This window comes from Lipotes vexillifer, unplaced genomic scaffold (assembly GCF_000442215.2).
Source record: "Lipotes vexillifer unplaced genomic scaffold, Lipotes_vexillifer_v1.1 scaffold129, whole genome shotgun sequence".
Classification (NCBI taxonomy): Eukaryota; Metazoa; Chordata; class Mammalia; order Artiodactyla; family Lipotidae; genus Lipotes; species Lipotes vexillifer.
In genome coordinates this window covers 1,466,741-1,481,731 of record NW_006777287.1, presented here as the reverse complement: position 1 = coordinate 1,481,731, position 14,991 = coordinate 1,466,741, and the positions used below count along the sequence as shown (strand labels likewise).

Sequence of the window (14,991 nt, the reverse complement as noted above, 5' to 3'; positions counted from 1 at the left end):
CTGTGCCAGCAACTGTGGGGTTTGGACAATACTGGGTCACATACACTCGAGATTGGACATTGCTTCTGTCACAGAAATTCAGGTGTGGACATTCCTGGGCCACGGAGCCTGGAGTGTGGACACCTCTGTGATCAGTTTGAGATAAGCACACTCACAGTGCCACTCAGACTGTGCTGTGGAACCTCCCAAAGTCACACAGACTAAGCCGTTGCCACTTCTGGACTCTTGACTGTGGGGTGGACACTCCTGGGGGTCACAAAGGCTGGGCTGTGGACGTTTCTGTAGTCAAACATTGGGATGTGGACACAGCCAGGGTAAAACCCACCAGACCCATCTGGGGTCACAAAGACAAGGGGAGGACATGTTTATGGTCATACGCACTCAAGTGTAGACACCCCTCTGCTCACCTTGTTTGGGATGTGGACGCTTGTGGCATCATGCAGACTGGAGTTCAGCTACTCCTAGGGTGACAGGGATGACGTAGTAAATGAGCCTGTGGGGCCACAGAGACTGAGGTGGGGACACTCCTCGCTCCCACACCGAGTAGAAAGCTCTGGAGTTGCAGGCTGGGGAGTGGTCACAGGTCCCAGAGCATAGAGACTTCATTGATCACACAGCCAAGGGTGTACCATCCTAGGGACACATGGACTAGGTGGTGGCCACTCCTGTGGTCACACAGAAAGTTGATCATCCTGAGGTCATGCAGACTATTGTGTAGACCCTTCTGGAGAAACACAGGCTGACTGTGGGTCCTCCTGGGGTTACATACACTGGGGTGTGGACATTCCTGGTGTTTCAAGCACTGAGGAATGATCACTCCTAGGGGACACTGACTAGCAGGTGGAAAGCCAACAGTGACAGACTGGGGTGTAAACAAACAATGCTTTCGTAACACAGACTAGGGGTGTGCTTCCCTCAGTACACACATTGGCATCTGGAGACTCCTGGGGTCAGACAGAGGGGGTGGACATTTCTATGGTGACAGAACCTGACATATGCCACTGGTGGAGTCACCCAGACTGGGACGTGGGCACTGCCGCTGACTGACATACTTTGCAGTGGGCACCTCTGTGGTCAAATAGACTGGAGTTTTTACAATGCTGCGGTCAGAAACTTTGGGATATGCACACTTATGGGGTCACAGACTATATTTTGAATACTCCAGGTGTCACACAGACTGGAGTGTATACCCTCCTGTGGTGACACAGACTACACTGTAGACACCCTTGGGGGGCAACAATGACAGGTGTGGTAACCCTGGGGGTTACAGCGACAGGGGAATGGACACCCATTGTTGTTACACAGTCTAAGCAACTGACAAACCTGCAGTCATCTGACCAGGACGTGTACACTTTTGGGGTAACACAGGCTGTGCTGCGGAAAGCCTGGGGTCACAAAGACTGGAGAATAAACAATCCTGTCATCACAGACTGGGGTGGAAACACTCCAGGAGTCACTCAGACTAAAGTACCCCACTGGGGACACACGGGCTGGGATGGATGTACCTCTGGGGACAAACTGACTTTGGCGTGGAAAATCCTGGGGTCACACTGAGGGGCGTGGACACTCCTGGAGTCGCAGGACTAGGGCCATGCAGGTGGAGTGGGCACTCCTGAGCTCAGAGAGCAGGCCCAGGCTGGGTGGGCCTCTCCTCGGCCACACACTTGGGGGTGTGGACTCCACTGGCTTGCACAGTCTGGGAATTAGACACTGCTCCCGTCAGAGGCTTTTGGTGTATACTTCTGACGTTACACAGATGGGGTGGACACCAGGGACACACAGCCTGAGGTGAGTTTGCCCACAGGGTCCCAAAGGCTGGTGTGTTTACGCTCCTGGGAATTGAGATGTGGATACTCCTGGGATTATACAAACTGGGCTGTCCACACTCCTGGGGCGTCACTGACTCTAGTGTGGACACTGCTGAATTTACATGGTGATGGGTGTGGACACACCACCTTTTGTGTGGATACTTCTGTTTTACATTCCTGGAGTCACACAGACTGGGGTGTGGACATTCCTGTGGTCTTACTGACGTGGGTGATAAGACTCCTGGGTTAACAAGCTGTGGTGTGGGCCCCCTGGGGTTAGACTCCGTATGGACACTCCCAGGGTCACAAAGTCGGGTATAGAAACACCTGGGGTCACAGATTGGGATGTCAGTAGTCCTGAGGTCAATGGCTGGTGTGTGGACAAAGAACAGTGATTTTCTAAAGATAAGCGAGTAAGCTGTGGAAGCCAGGTCTGCCCATGTAGCTGGTGTTTGTCAGCTCCTGTTTGCTAAAATATAGAAATTCAGGACAGCAGTCATGGCAGACTTTCTGATATTCCTTTAAGAGAGGGGTTCTTAATGTAAAGAATTTGCTCTGGGGAGTTCCCTGGTGGCCTAGTGGTTAGGATTCTGGGCTTTCACTGCCGTGGTGCGGGTTCAATCCCTGATCGGGGAACTGAGATCCCACAAGCCATGCAGCACAGCTAAAAAAAAAAAATTGTTCTGGGGAACCCTTTGGCATCTGATCTGATCAAGTCTGTGGACCCCTTCATAGAATATTTTTGAAAGCATGCGTGTGCATGTGCATACACACACACACACACACACACACACACACACACACACACTCAAATACACAGGATTATGGAAACTAAATAAACAGCATGGAGGTTCCTCAAAATATTAAATAGAACTACCATATGATCCAGCATTCCCCGTATCCCAAATATATACTTCTGGGTATATATACAAAGGAGATGGAATCACTGCCTCTAAGAGCTATCTGCACCCCAATGTTCATTGCAGTATTATCTACAATAGCCAAGATATGCAAACAACCTAGGGGTCTGTCGACAGATGAATGAATAAAGAAAATGCGGTATATGCATATGATGGAATATTATTCAGCCATAAAAAAGGAAACCTGCCATTTGTGACTACGTGGACAGACCTTGAGGTAAGTATTATGCTAAATGAAATTAGTCAGAGAAACACAAATACTGTGTGATCTCACTTATATGTGGAATCTAAAAATGGGTGAAGGTGGTCAAAAGGTACAACACTTCTAGTTATAAATAAGTTCTGGGGATGTAATATACAGCATAGTGACTATACTTATCAACACTATATTGTATATTTGAAAGTTGCTAAGAGAGCAAATCTTAAAACTTCCCATCACAAGAAAAAAAAACTGTTAACTATGTGAGGTGATAGATGTTAATTAAACCCGCGGTAGTCATCTTGCAATATACACATGTATCAAATCATTATGTTGTACACTTTCAACTTACACATTATATCAATTATATTTCAATAAAACTAGAAAAAGTTGCCATGTTAAAATGAAACAACATTGGGATGCTATATTAACTTTTTTTTATTAATACATCAAATTTTAAGATCTTATTCAAAGTAGTGACCAATGTGAACAATATTTTAAGATGCCTGCAACGACTGTAACGTAACATAAAAAAGTAACTGTGATCTGTATTGGTGGAAGATGCAGGCACTGCTTTTACTACTGTGATTTGACGCCAGCATTCAGATCTGGGAATGTACCTAAAATTTCAGTTATATTAGTGAAAATAAAGATGTAATATTTCCCTCCATCAAATCCACACATAACCCTGACTTCTACCCAGGTTAAGAACCCCCGCTCTCAGGGTAAATTCTGGACATAATCAGGACACGGCTGGAAAGATTTAGAGAAGAGGCAAGACCCCACTCAAGAATCCCCTCTGCAGTGCAGATGGACATTCCGTGATGTTTCTTTCCTCGCTGTGTTCCTGGTGGTTGCTGCAGGTTCCCACTCGGAGCTTGTATGTTCAGGACCAGTTGATGAGATATTTGAAAACAAGTTCATCAACTCAATTTCTGGCTTTCCTGACAGCAAACAGCTTCCGAGTCCTTATCAGATTGCCAGCTAACTAAAGGTCAAAGTAAAAGGAAGTTTTAAACCAAAATATGTTTCCCCACTGTCTTCTACTATAATCATAGTTTGCTCAGCTACTAACATTTTTTGAAGTTTTTTCCTTTACTTTCATTGTGAACCATAACACACAGAAAAATGCATAAAACATATAATGTTCATTCTTTGATGTGTAGTTCTCCACTGTGAATAAACCAGGATTTAATGATCCATACTACAGCTGATGGATATTTGGGCTGTATCTAGTCTGGGGGTACTACAAATAGTGCTGGCTAGGAACATTCTAGTACTCATTTCTTAGGAGTGGAACTGGCACACACGCAGCTTTAGCAGATAATGCCTAACAATTTTCCAGTGGCTACACCATTATATGCTGCCATGGGCGTATTCAAGAGTTCCAATTGCTACACATCCTTCCAGACGCTTAGTATTGTCAATCTTTTTAGTTCTAGCCTGCATTTCCCTGATGAGCAGCTTTTCATGTGCTTACTGGCCATTCTCATATTTTCTTTTCCTTACTGATTTGTAGCAGTTTTTTAAATATCAAGGATACTATATATAGGGATTATAAATATCTCTTCCCATTGTGATTTGCCATTTCATTTTTTTAAAGATGTCTTTTTTACTTCTTATTTTAATGGAAGACTTGGTCTGAATAACCTGCAAAGCCATTGCCAGACATGGATGTCCTCTAATGTGGTATCCTGAGTGTGCGAAGCCCTCCAGCACTGATAGGTTTAGCCCAGACTGTTCCAGGCAAACTGGCTCCTCACTGCTCCCTCACATACCAGGCAGGGTTCCACCTCAGGGCCTTTGTATTTGCTATTTCCTCTCCCTGGAATGCTCTTCCCCTAGATAAACACACGATTCCCTCCTTCATCTTCTTCAGGTCTCTGCTCAAACATTACCTCAGTGAGACCTTCCATGATAACATTTTAAAAACTGCAAACTGCCACCCCCTAGAATTCTTGACCTCTTTACCCTGCTTTAAAAATTTCATATCCTATATTACTTTTACGTTTTATGTGTGTGTGTGTGTGTGTGTGTGTGTGTGTACATATATAGAGAGGTCAAGATAAATAGTTTGTGTATGTGTGGGTGGAAACTCCTGCATTTAGACTGTGTTACTGCTTATCACCTTTCCCAAACTAGAAGCTCTGAGGGCCAGGATATTTGTCTGTGTTATTCCCTGCTCTATCTTCAAACCTAGAACAATGCCCAGCACACAGCATGTGCTCAATAAATGTTTACCGAGTACCTCAATATGTAAAATCCTTAAAGCAGTTCCTGGCACATAAGATCAGGTGTTTTAGTGAAGGTTTGCTGACTGAAATCTTACCAGTTGATGTAAAAATTTCAAAGGTGAAATTTTACTCAGTTTTTTCTTAAAGGTGCCATTTACTCAAATTCTTAGACAAAAAGGCAAATTTACCTTAACATCTTAAGGCGAACAGTTCATTTCACTGTCTTCCACCTACTCAAGAAAAAAAGAAGGGGCTCAGATACTTGGCTAAGCTTTTCCGTTCACTGTACTTGGTTTTACCCATTGATTTTTATAGCTATTGGGAGGCAGGGAAGAGAAGTTTGTCCCAGAAACCATGTGGTTTGGGGCAGAAGGAGGCACACGAGGGGGTCACTGTGGGCACAGAGAAAGGGCATTAAGGGCTCTGGGCCCATGTTTCCAGACCTCAGAGGCCAGCAGGGTGTGGCGCTGTGGGGCGGCCAGGGACTGGGGCAACGTGTCCACTGTGCTGATGGGGCAGTCCTGGGGGCGCATCTCCTTGGCCAGCCGCCCCTTCTTCTTCAAGGTGCAGGCCTCCTGGTATGGTGGTGAGATGGGGGGCTGCGTGGGCGGAGTATACTTGTATTCTGAGCCATCCTCTAGCTGCAGGGACACATGTTGGCAGGGGGTGGTGAGGACCTGGGAACCTAGGACAGCACCCCCCATCCACCCACTGTTGGCTGGGCGCTTACATCCAGTGGGTAACTGCGGTCCGAATCATAGGCGCTCAGGTCCCCACAGGTCACAAATGGTACAATGATGCGGGTGGGACCATCTAATTGGTTGAAATCTGGATCTGACAAGCAGGGAGAGATGAGGCAGGACAGGGCCGGGGTGTCTGGGAACAGTCGTGACTCAGGTTGCACCCAGGATGGGTACCAAGGCCTTCCCAATGTATCCACCAGCTACTCTTACCCTCCTTTACCAGAAATCCTTCATTTGGTTCAGATCACTTCCTCAGGGAAGCCCTCCATGATCACCTGTTCTAAAACACACCACCCCCCCAACCCACTTTTCTCCGACTGCACTTATGTCCACCTGCCATATACTGTCTGGACTTTGTCTCACTCAAGTGTGCCTGCCACAAGAGCCACTCTGTGCTTTTTCCCTCTAGGGGCCAGTCTGAAGGCCCTCACAGGATGACATTCCCAAACAGGGGTGGGGTTTCCACCTGGGGCGTGACTGAATCTTCTTAGTCTAGAATCTCCGCAGACAAGTGGAGTCTCCCTTGGGGTAGGACTCAGGATCCTCCCGTGACAGACTTTTCACCAGGTCCAAGAGTTACCACTAGGCCACTGGGCTAAAGATCCTCCTGGGACTAAATATCCATACGGGGGTGGAATTTCCAGAGGATGGGGATGAGGATCCTTTTGGGACAGAATTCCCCTAAGGTGCAGAGTTTCCACCAGGGGGTGGGGCTGAGGGTCCTCCTGGGACATAAATTCCATTGGTGGACATACTCTCCCCAGGGATGGGGCCCAGGGCTCTGGCTCTCACCGTAAGAGTGGTCCAGCAGGGGTTTGGTCAGGTCCGGCAGGAAGCCCTCAGGGGGGTCATAACCCTTACAGACAGCAAAGGCCTCTGTGGGGATAAGGTGGAGTGAGGGGCGACTGCCACCACCACCCCGTGTGGATGGGTCCCTGAGATGTGCACCCCCCAGCCTGGCCCCTCCACCCCACTGACCAATGCTGGAGTTCCGGCTGCTCTTGGGCTTGGCACAGAGCACGGTGGAGAAGAAGACACGCAGCTGACTGTAGATCAGTGTCACATCCCGGCCTCGGAAGATCTGCAGGGTGGGGAGGCAGAGATGGAGGCATGAGGATGACCTTTGGAGACCCCTCTCTACCTCTGACCAGGTTCCCTGAGCCTTACCTTGGCCACAAAGCAGCCCCCTGGCTTCAAGACATGTGTAGCAATATTCAGAGCCTGTGGGCAGGACAGATGGCTAAGGCTGAGGTGGAGACAGCCAGGAGGGGGCCAAACTGAGGCAGGGGCAGCCAGGGTTACTCACGGCTAGGAGGAGCTGGGCCTGCATATACTCATCAACATCATGGAGGCCGGTTACTGCATCAAGAGAACAGCATTAGGGGGCCATCCAGTCTAGCTATGCTCCTGTTCTAACCTCCCAGAGAGGTTAGAGAGCTAAAAACATTTCCTAGGCTCTCTTACTGCTAAGGTTCTGCATGCAAATACTATCTGCCAACTAGATGCGTACTCTGAGCTCCTAACCCTTAGGCACTCATTTTTATTCTCAAAACCACCTCAGGCGCGAATATTGTTATCATCATTTCTACCTCCAGTCCAGACTGTTCCTCTTGACTCCAGACTCAGATCAGAACGAACATCTCAGACTCAATACATCCAAAAACAAACTCCCGATCTTCCTGCCCAAACCTGCTCCTCCCATCATTTTTCCCATCTCATCTGATCCTTCCAGTTGTTCAAGCCAAAAATCTTCGAGTTACCTTTGACACACACCCACCCACCACTCTCTCCTCACACCCACATTTAAGCCATTAGCAAATCTTCTCAACTCCACCTGGACGACTGCAGAGGCCTCCCTTCCCCAGGTCTCACCCCTCACACTGCTCACAGCAGCCAGAGGGATCCTGTCACAACCCAAGTCAGGCACGGCCCTCCTCTGCTCACAACCCTCTCATGGTTTTCCCCATGCTCTCATCTCAGTGAAGAAGCCAAAGTCACCACTGTGGCCCAGAAAGATCCACACAAGGATCTGTTCTCATCTCTTACAACTCTCCTGCTCACTCACTCCGATCCAGCCACGCTGATCTCGCTATACCTCACACATGCCAAGCACCCTCCTACCTCAGGGCCTTTGCATAGGCCAATTCCTTTACCTGGATTGTTCTTCCTCCAGACGTGCCCCTGGCCCATTCCCTTGACTCCTTTAGGGTTTTGTGCTAAAGCCAATGAGGCCTTCCCAACTTTATTTAAAATTCCTACAGGTACTCCCCTCTTCCCTCTCCTTTTCATTGACATCCCCATGGTACCTATCACCTTTTGACAGGCTACATAGCTCAATCACTTGTTTCTCTTCTGTCTGCTCCCACTAGAACACCAGCTCTATAAGGTCAGAGATTAGTAGAATTTTATTCACAAATATTTTCCCAACATGTACAACAGTGCCTGACACAACAGGTGCTCAGTAAATGTGCTGAATGGATGGATGGCTAACTAACTGAAAATAAAAAAAGAAAGAGTGAACACTAAGATGGAATTGGACAGTTGCAGAGAGATGAGCAATAAGAAGATGAAAGGGTGGACAAAACCCAAATGGTAGAGTACGGGGAGGGAGAAGACAGAGGCAGAGAATAGGAAACAGAGGTAGGAAGAAGTTGCTAGATATAGGAACAGCTGACAGTGGAGAGAAGAGGCAGTAAAAGAAGCCAACAGAGGTGGGACATACAGAGAAGGACACACATAGGGCCCCCGCCTGGCCTCCCAATCCCTGCTGTTTACCATCAGGAGCCCCGTCGCACACCACTAGGTCCGCGGGGCAGCCCTCAAAGTGCTGGATGATCTCCTTGGCAGTGGAAAGCTATGGAAAAGAGGGAGGATGAGTGGCCCCAAAGCACCCCCTCCACAGCCCTCTAACCCCACCTGCCCTTGGCCCTGGCCCACAGCCCCTGGGTCAGCCAAATTCTCAGGCTTTGCCTAAGACCGGGCTCCATCTCTGGGATCATTTTTTGCTGTCTCTCTGTGATGATGACAGGCTGGCTCTGTTTCTCTGCTGTTACACTCTCTTGGGTTCTCTCAAAGTTACTCCATCTCTGTCTGTCTTTCTCAGTCTGCTTGTCCTTCTCTTTCTCTCTTCCACTTGCCGTAGTCCCCAGGTTGGGGGGCCTTTGCCCAGGATACACCCCAAAACCCCAAGCCATGCTCTCACCTGGGTGATATCCCCCTGGATCTGTAACACACCTGGTAGTGGAGCCATAGCCTGAAGGTCCACGGCCACCACGTGGCCGGACCCCTGGCCCCTGTGGACAACACGGTCCATGTCAGCCCAGTTAGCACTCCTGGTCCACCCTCCATCTAACCTGCCCTCCCACTCTCCCATCTGGGACTCCACACTCACCCAATCTTCTGGCTCAGCACCTGGCTCCAGCTGCCCGGGGCCGCGCACAGGTCAACTGCCCGCGTCACACCTGAGCACACACAGGAAGGTGTAGTGGTCAGCTGCACCCACCTCTCCAACCTGGGACCCTACAAAGTTCACCCCTTTCCCCTGGGGAGCACCCATATCTATCTGCTGCCTAGATGCCCAGCTCCTTTCACATACCTGCCCATCTTCCTGCCTGGCCCCTGCCCCATAGACCCTCCAAGTCAGCCCACCTACCACAGGGAGCTCTGTAGACCTAGCCCACTTGTCTATTCCCTTCACCCGCCCCATCCCCCAGTGACTCGCCAGCCAAGTGGGGACCTTGGAAGAGTTGGAATTCCTCGTCAAGTTGTAGCAGCTTGAAGGCACTGCGGGCACGCCAGCCATTCTCCTTGGCTAGGCGGTAGTAGACATCGCGCTTATCCTTTGACGTCCGTCCCATCTCACACACTGTTTGCCCAGGGACCTGCCAACAGTAAGCTGACGCCGCCCTATATTAGTAAGTGGGCCATCACCTACCTCTGCAGGGCAGCGAGAACCACAAAAACTAAACCGGGCTCATCTGACCCATGTGACAGCTCACTCAACAGGTGGGAAGGCTGGAGCCCAGTCACTAACCCCAATGACCTCACTGAGCCTAAAGGACACCACCACTGAGCTCTCAGGCTCCATCACTAACCCCACAGATCCCCTGCAAAGATCCCACAAACCCAACCCTTATCTCATAGATGACCCATTACTGACCCTGTCCACCTCCCACTGCTGTCACTCACACCACATATTAAACCCCACTATCAACCCTTCTCTGCCCACCTTACCCCCAATAACATCTCACTGTCTTCCCAGCTCTTCTCATTGCCCCTAGAGTCATATAGCCCTACTAGCCCCCCATTAATCCCTTGCTTTCACCCCATTATCCTCATACTACCTCACTGCACTCCCCACCTCCTTAATCTCTCTCCCCTGAAGTGATCAGGCCCCCAATAATTCCATTACTACATCTTTATCACCGCCCCCCCATTAATGCCTGGAGAATCATGGCCTATTAGTCCCCCATCGAGCTCTCAATTACTATGATTTATCAGTCCCCATTAACCTGGCCCTCCAACTGATCCTTCATAGATCACACCACTAGCCCCTTGTAACCCTTCACTACCACACATTCACGTTAATCCCTGATAATCATACATCAGTTCCACATTCTCCCCTCACTGCCCACCTTTATCCCCACCCAACAATCACTTGATGATCACACCCAACAGCTTACTATTACCCCCTCTTTGCTCACTCTGCTCCTATTAATTCTTCAAAGATCATACCATCATCACCCACTAAAATCTTTTGATTACAACACCCCTTCAGCCTCTCATTCTCTCTTCTTTGATCACTACTCCCATTAGTTCCTTGATCATGACTTTTACCGGCCTCTATTATTCCCTCAACAGCCGCACCATTATCCTTTCAATCACTATGCCCCACCACTCTTTAACCCGTTGAATATTATACCTCCATCAGTCCCTCAAGGATCACACTCCTACCTGCCTCCCATTGTCTTCTAGTTGCCCACTCTACCATCCCCTCATTAATTAACGAACACATCCCATTGGCCCCCTTGAACACATCGACTAAAACACACCTTTTAGCCCTCACCGATTCCCCAATAACACTCCAACCAGACCTTTATTACACCCACGCAGCCCACCAAACCTCCACACCCACCCATTAACAGCCCTCTGGCTACACCGCCGGTCCCTCCTCATCATTACCTGAAAGCCCAAGTCCCCACTGGGACCACAAGACCGGCTCCGCCGGTATCTGGACCTCTGCGCCCCCCGCCCACTCCCAGACCATCCCGCATGAGTGGTCCCCTTCTCCAGACAAACCTTGGGTCTGGAGCCCACCTGGTGCCAGCTGCCCGGACTAGGCAGCTGCAGCGCCGAGGGCGAACTTGCCTCCTTCCCTCACCGGCGGGACAGCGCAGGCATGCCTCAACCGTCTTGGCCGGGACCCAAGTCCTCCGCGCCCCAGGGCCTACCTTAAACTTTCGGAGTGGGGAGAAGCGGAACGAAGGAGGCCGGTCCGCAAGCAGCCGGAGCCTCGGCGACAGCGCAAACCGGTGAGAAGTCGTAGGGCTTCAGTTTGTATTTTAGTTGATCCGAATGTCTGTCGCGCATGCCTAAGGGCAACCGGAGCGTGGAAAGCCTGTCGTCGTGGAACGCGGTAGCTCGCGCCAAGCGGGCACCCGACCTGAACGTACCACGTGAGTTCCGCCATCTCGCGCCGACGTAGCCGGCCGAGCGAACTGCCGTTCCCAGCATGCAACGGGCGCGAGTAAAACGCCGAAGTCGCGCACAGCATGGCTGAAACGTCGCGAGGCACGAGAACTGACTTTGTTCTTTTGTTACAAGGCGAAAATCGACGTACTCTCCGCCCCTCCCTTCTTGTACAATAGTATTCCTTGAACCTGTGGACTACATTTCCCAAGATACAACGCGCACGGAGGCACCTATTTATTTTTTTGCACGCCGCGAAGTGCAATCACCTCTGGGGTAGCGAATTTGAGAGGAAGGAGAGTGCGTTAATTAAGTGCGCGAGCGCGCAGAAGCTGCGCGGCTGCAATTTCAAATCCCACTTCCGCTAACTGATAGCGCCTTCTGACTGTTACCGTCTCAGAACTGCGGTTTCTTCTTCTGTAAAGTGGGGATAACAAGTAGTTCAGACTCCACAGAGAGTCATTGGCAGGATTAAATAGGTGTAGTTCCGCACACTGTAATTCTGTGTTCTTCAAACACTTTTAACTCGGACCTAGAAAAAAAGACTGCATCTCGACCCAGTGCACAAGCAAATATAGTAATGGAAACATTTGTTACAGCGTTTACCATGTGCCAGGCACTCTTCTGAGTGCTCTCAGTGGTGTGCTGGTAAATGGTTAACAATCAGCTCTTTAGGTGGAGAGGGAGAGGAAGACCTGATTTCTAACATTTGCCAGTTTCCATGGTTTCCATACTATCATCTTGTCAAATTTCAACTTACCAAGGTGTAGTCACGGAACACAGAGTCTTGGAAGAGATGCACTAGTGCACCATTGTGTATTATTTCTACAGTACAATTAAAATAGGGATAAATGATCTCAGGAGCATAGAAATAATGAAATGTAGTAAAATAATAATTAAGAAGTGATGAGTTTTGAGTATTTATCACCTTTTAAAATCTAATTTATTTAATTATAAGTTTACATAATTTCATTTTTAATAATAGCTGTGTTTTCCCCAGTTTACAGATGAGGAAAAGGAGACAAAGGAGAATATATATATATATATATATTCTATGTGTAAACATATGCCATTTACTGCATATGTGATGATATAGAAATATAGTGATGTCTAATATTTACTAGTATATAAATTATATATTAGCAAATAAATATAAATATGTCATGTGGAAATATATATTTATGCTTTTTTGTATAGTTTATGTATAAAATATACATATCTTATATAAATGTATATGCTGATATATATATATATAAATCTGCTAGTATCTATACATATCTACTTACTAAAGTAACTACTAAATGTAAATATACCATTAAGTATATAAATATGTTATGTCAGGTGGTGATAAAAGCTATGAAGGATAATAAAGGAGGGTGAAAGGATTGGAGAGTAACAGGGGTTGAATTGCTATTTTAGACAGTGTGGTCAGGGAAGGCTTTCTGACGAGGTGACATTTGAGCTGAGACCTGAAGGGGAGCACACCCTAGGAATATTTGGAGGAAGAGCATTCCAGGCAGAGGGGACACCAAGTGCAAAGACCCTGAAGTGGGAATGAGCTTGGCGAGTATTCAAACAACTGAACAATACATTCATCATTCCTTAGAAATGTGAGCTTCGCTAGGCAGGGGTTTCTGTTTTTTGTTCACTGCTGCCTCCCTGGCGCCTAGAATAGGGCCCGGCACACAGGTGGTGTTCAATAGATGTTTGCTGAATTCACCCTTTTGTTGCTTTGTTCCTTAACTCTTTCCGTAGTGGAGTGCTCTGCATTTATGTGGGGCCCTGGGAGGAGGTGTAGACAGCCGCGCAGAGACCCTGGAGAGCCAGGGAGGAAGCCAGAGCTTGTCAGCGGAGTTCAAGGGCATTGTGGGGGGCGGTGGGAACATGGCTCCCCTGCAGAGGTGAGCAAGTGTGAGAAAGCAAGGGTTCAAGCCACCAGGCGCTGCTCCACAGAGAGGAGGGGGTGCCAGGCATTGGGGGCCCATGTTCACCCTGTGGGATGCTTCCTGTTTTCTTGCCTCTCACAAAGAGGATGTTTAATTTTTTGCAAAGAAACTTGCTTCCTCCAGCAGGGCTGTGGGGATTGGGGGACAGGAGCCAGGCTCTGAACTCCCCAGGCTCTTCCCGAAGTGGGGTGTCTGCCTGCAGCTCCCACCCAGCACCCCACTGAGTGTAAAGGTGTCCTCCCCTCAGCCTCCTGAAAAGGTCAAGGAGAGGGGAGCTGCCAGGCCGGCCCTGTGCTGGAGGGCATCTTACCACGTGAGGGAAAGACGGGGGTGGTCCCGGTGCAGGGGACCAGACACTGACTCAGAAAGCCTTGCCGTCCAGGGGCTGCTTTGAGGGACGGAAGAGTTATCCGTGGGGAGCCTGCATGAAAGGAGAGGTTAGAATCCAAACCCAGCTCAGTGGGAGGATGCCTTCACTGGCAGAGAAGAGTTCATTAATTCCTTTCACAAAGATGTTATTGAGCGATTACTGTATGTCAAGCATTGTTCTTAGTGCTTCACCTGTATTAATTCATTCAATCTTCCCCATGGCCCTGAGTTAGGCAGTAGTAAGCCCTGCGGGAAGCTGAAACAGTGAGGTTTTGAAACTTGCTCCTGGCTGCACAGCTCCTAAGTGGCAGAGCTGGGAAAGCTTGCGTTGTTAACTGCTTTGCTCCGTGGCTCCCTCCCCTGAAGACTGCTGAGTAGTGTTTTAATGAAAAGCAGGGGTCTGCTTAGAAGAACTGACAAGATCCTAAACTGACTTTTAATAGATTCGATAGGAATCCCAAGTGTCCCACGAGGGTCTGCTTTAATGAACCAACAAAAGCCTTAAATGACCCTGAGAAAGGGCCCTACTTTGATGAACGAACAAAGCGTTCTTATCCCTGGCACGGCCTCAAGGCCTCGGTCAAGCTTAAAGACATCTGTTCCTTCTAAAGCAGGCTGCCTCTGCAGCCAGATTTCACTTTCCCTTTGTTTTTCCTCCTACCAGCATATGTGGAACACCTGCTGTTTGCAATGCCCTGAAACTTAGCTGAGCTATGGGGTGCAGATCTGGATGAAGGTTTGCCCCACCCCTAGAAGAGTTCACTCGGCAGAAATAAAAATAATGATGATAATATGACACCTGATAAGTAGCATTCATTGACCTCCAGCTGTGTGCCCAGGTGGCCTTGTGCTGGGCAATGTTGGAGGGCAGGGCTGGCCCTTGGAGGGGAGGACAATGATCAGAGAAGGAAGCTGCTGCTGGGAGGTGGTGGGTGAGGGCATCTGTTTTTTGTTGAAGTTTCACTAGTTCTTTGGATGGGACACTTCAAACTTTTCTTGGAATCTAGACACCTGCCTAGCCAGTCCCCGTCCCCCCGCCCCTTAGTCATTTGGGCCAAGGCCTCTGCTGACAGGTGTCTCTTTC

The 14,991-nt window shown here is 48.8% G+C and overlaps 1 protein-coding gene across 3 annotated transcripts; it reads right to left on the bottom strand.

Moving 5' to 3' along the window:
- Nucleotides 1-5,358: 5,358 nt before the first annotated feature.
- On the bottom strand, nucleotides 5,359-9,842 carry FTSJ1 (FtsJ RNA 2'-O-methyltransferase 1). Of its 3 annotated transcripts, none has more exons than XM_007450863.1 (11): nucleotides 9,641-9,842; nucleotides 9,296-9,365; nucleotides 9,107-9,197; nucleotides 8,680-8,758; nucleotides 7,211-7,263; nucleotides 7,072-7,125; nucleotides 6,883-6,985; nucleotides 6,697-6,780; nucleotides 5,892-5,989; nucleotides 5,605-5,802; nucleotides 5,359-5,391 (listed from the first exon to the last, which is right to left on the bottom strand). In XM_007450863.1, the coding sequence occupies exons 1-11, from the start codon at nucleotides 9,759-9,761 to the stop codon at nucleotides 5,359-5,361; spliced, it is 984 nt and encodes a 327-aa protein (XP_007450925.1). In that variant the 5' UTR covers nucleotides 9,762-9,842. The 3 variants fall into 3 exon arrangements, with proteins under 3 accessions (XP_007450925.1, XP_007450924.1, XP_007450926.1); XM_007450862.1 differs by having other exon boundaries at nucleotides 5,892-5,995; nucleotides 9,641-9,840; XM_007450864.1 differs by lacking the exons at nucleotides 7,211-7,263; nucleotides 9,107-9,197; nucleotides 9,296-9,365; nucleotides 9,641-9,842 and having other exon boundaries at nucleotides 5,892-5,995.
- Between the last annotated feature and the right edge of the window lie 5,149 nt (nucleotides 9,843-14,991).

Bases quoted from the DNA above. Each gene is read 5' to 3' on its own strand.
- FTSJ1 (XM_007450862.1), bottom strand. From the start codon at position 9,761: ATGGGACGGACGTCAAAGGATAAGCGCGATGTCTACTACCGCCTAGCC. The intron at 6,986-7,071 runs GTAAGGCTCAGG...CCCACCCTGCAG, and splicing joins GGGGCTGCTTTGTGGCCAAG to ATCTTCCGAGGCCGGGATGT. The intron at 5,803-5,891 runs GTAAGCGCCCAG...GTGTCCCTGCAG, and splicing joins ACCGCAGTTACCCACTGGAT to CTAGAGGATGGCTCAGAATA.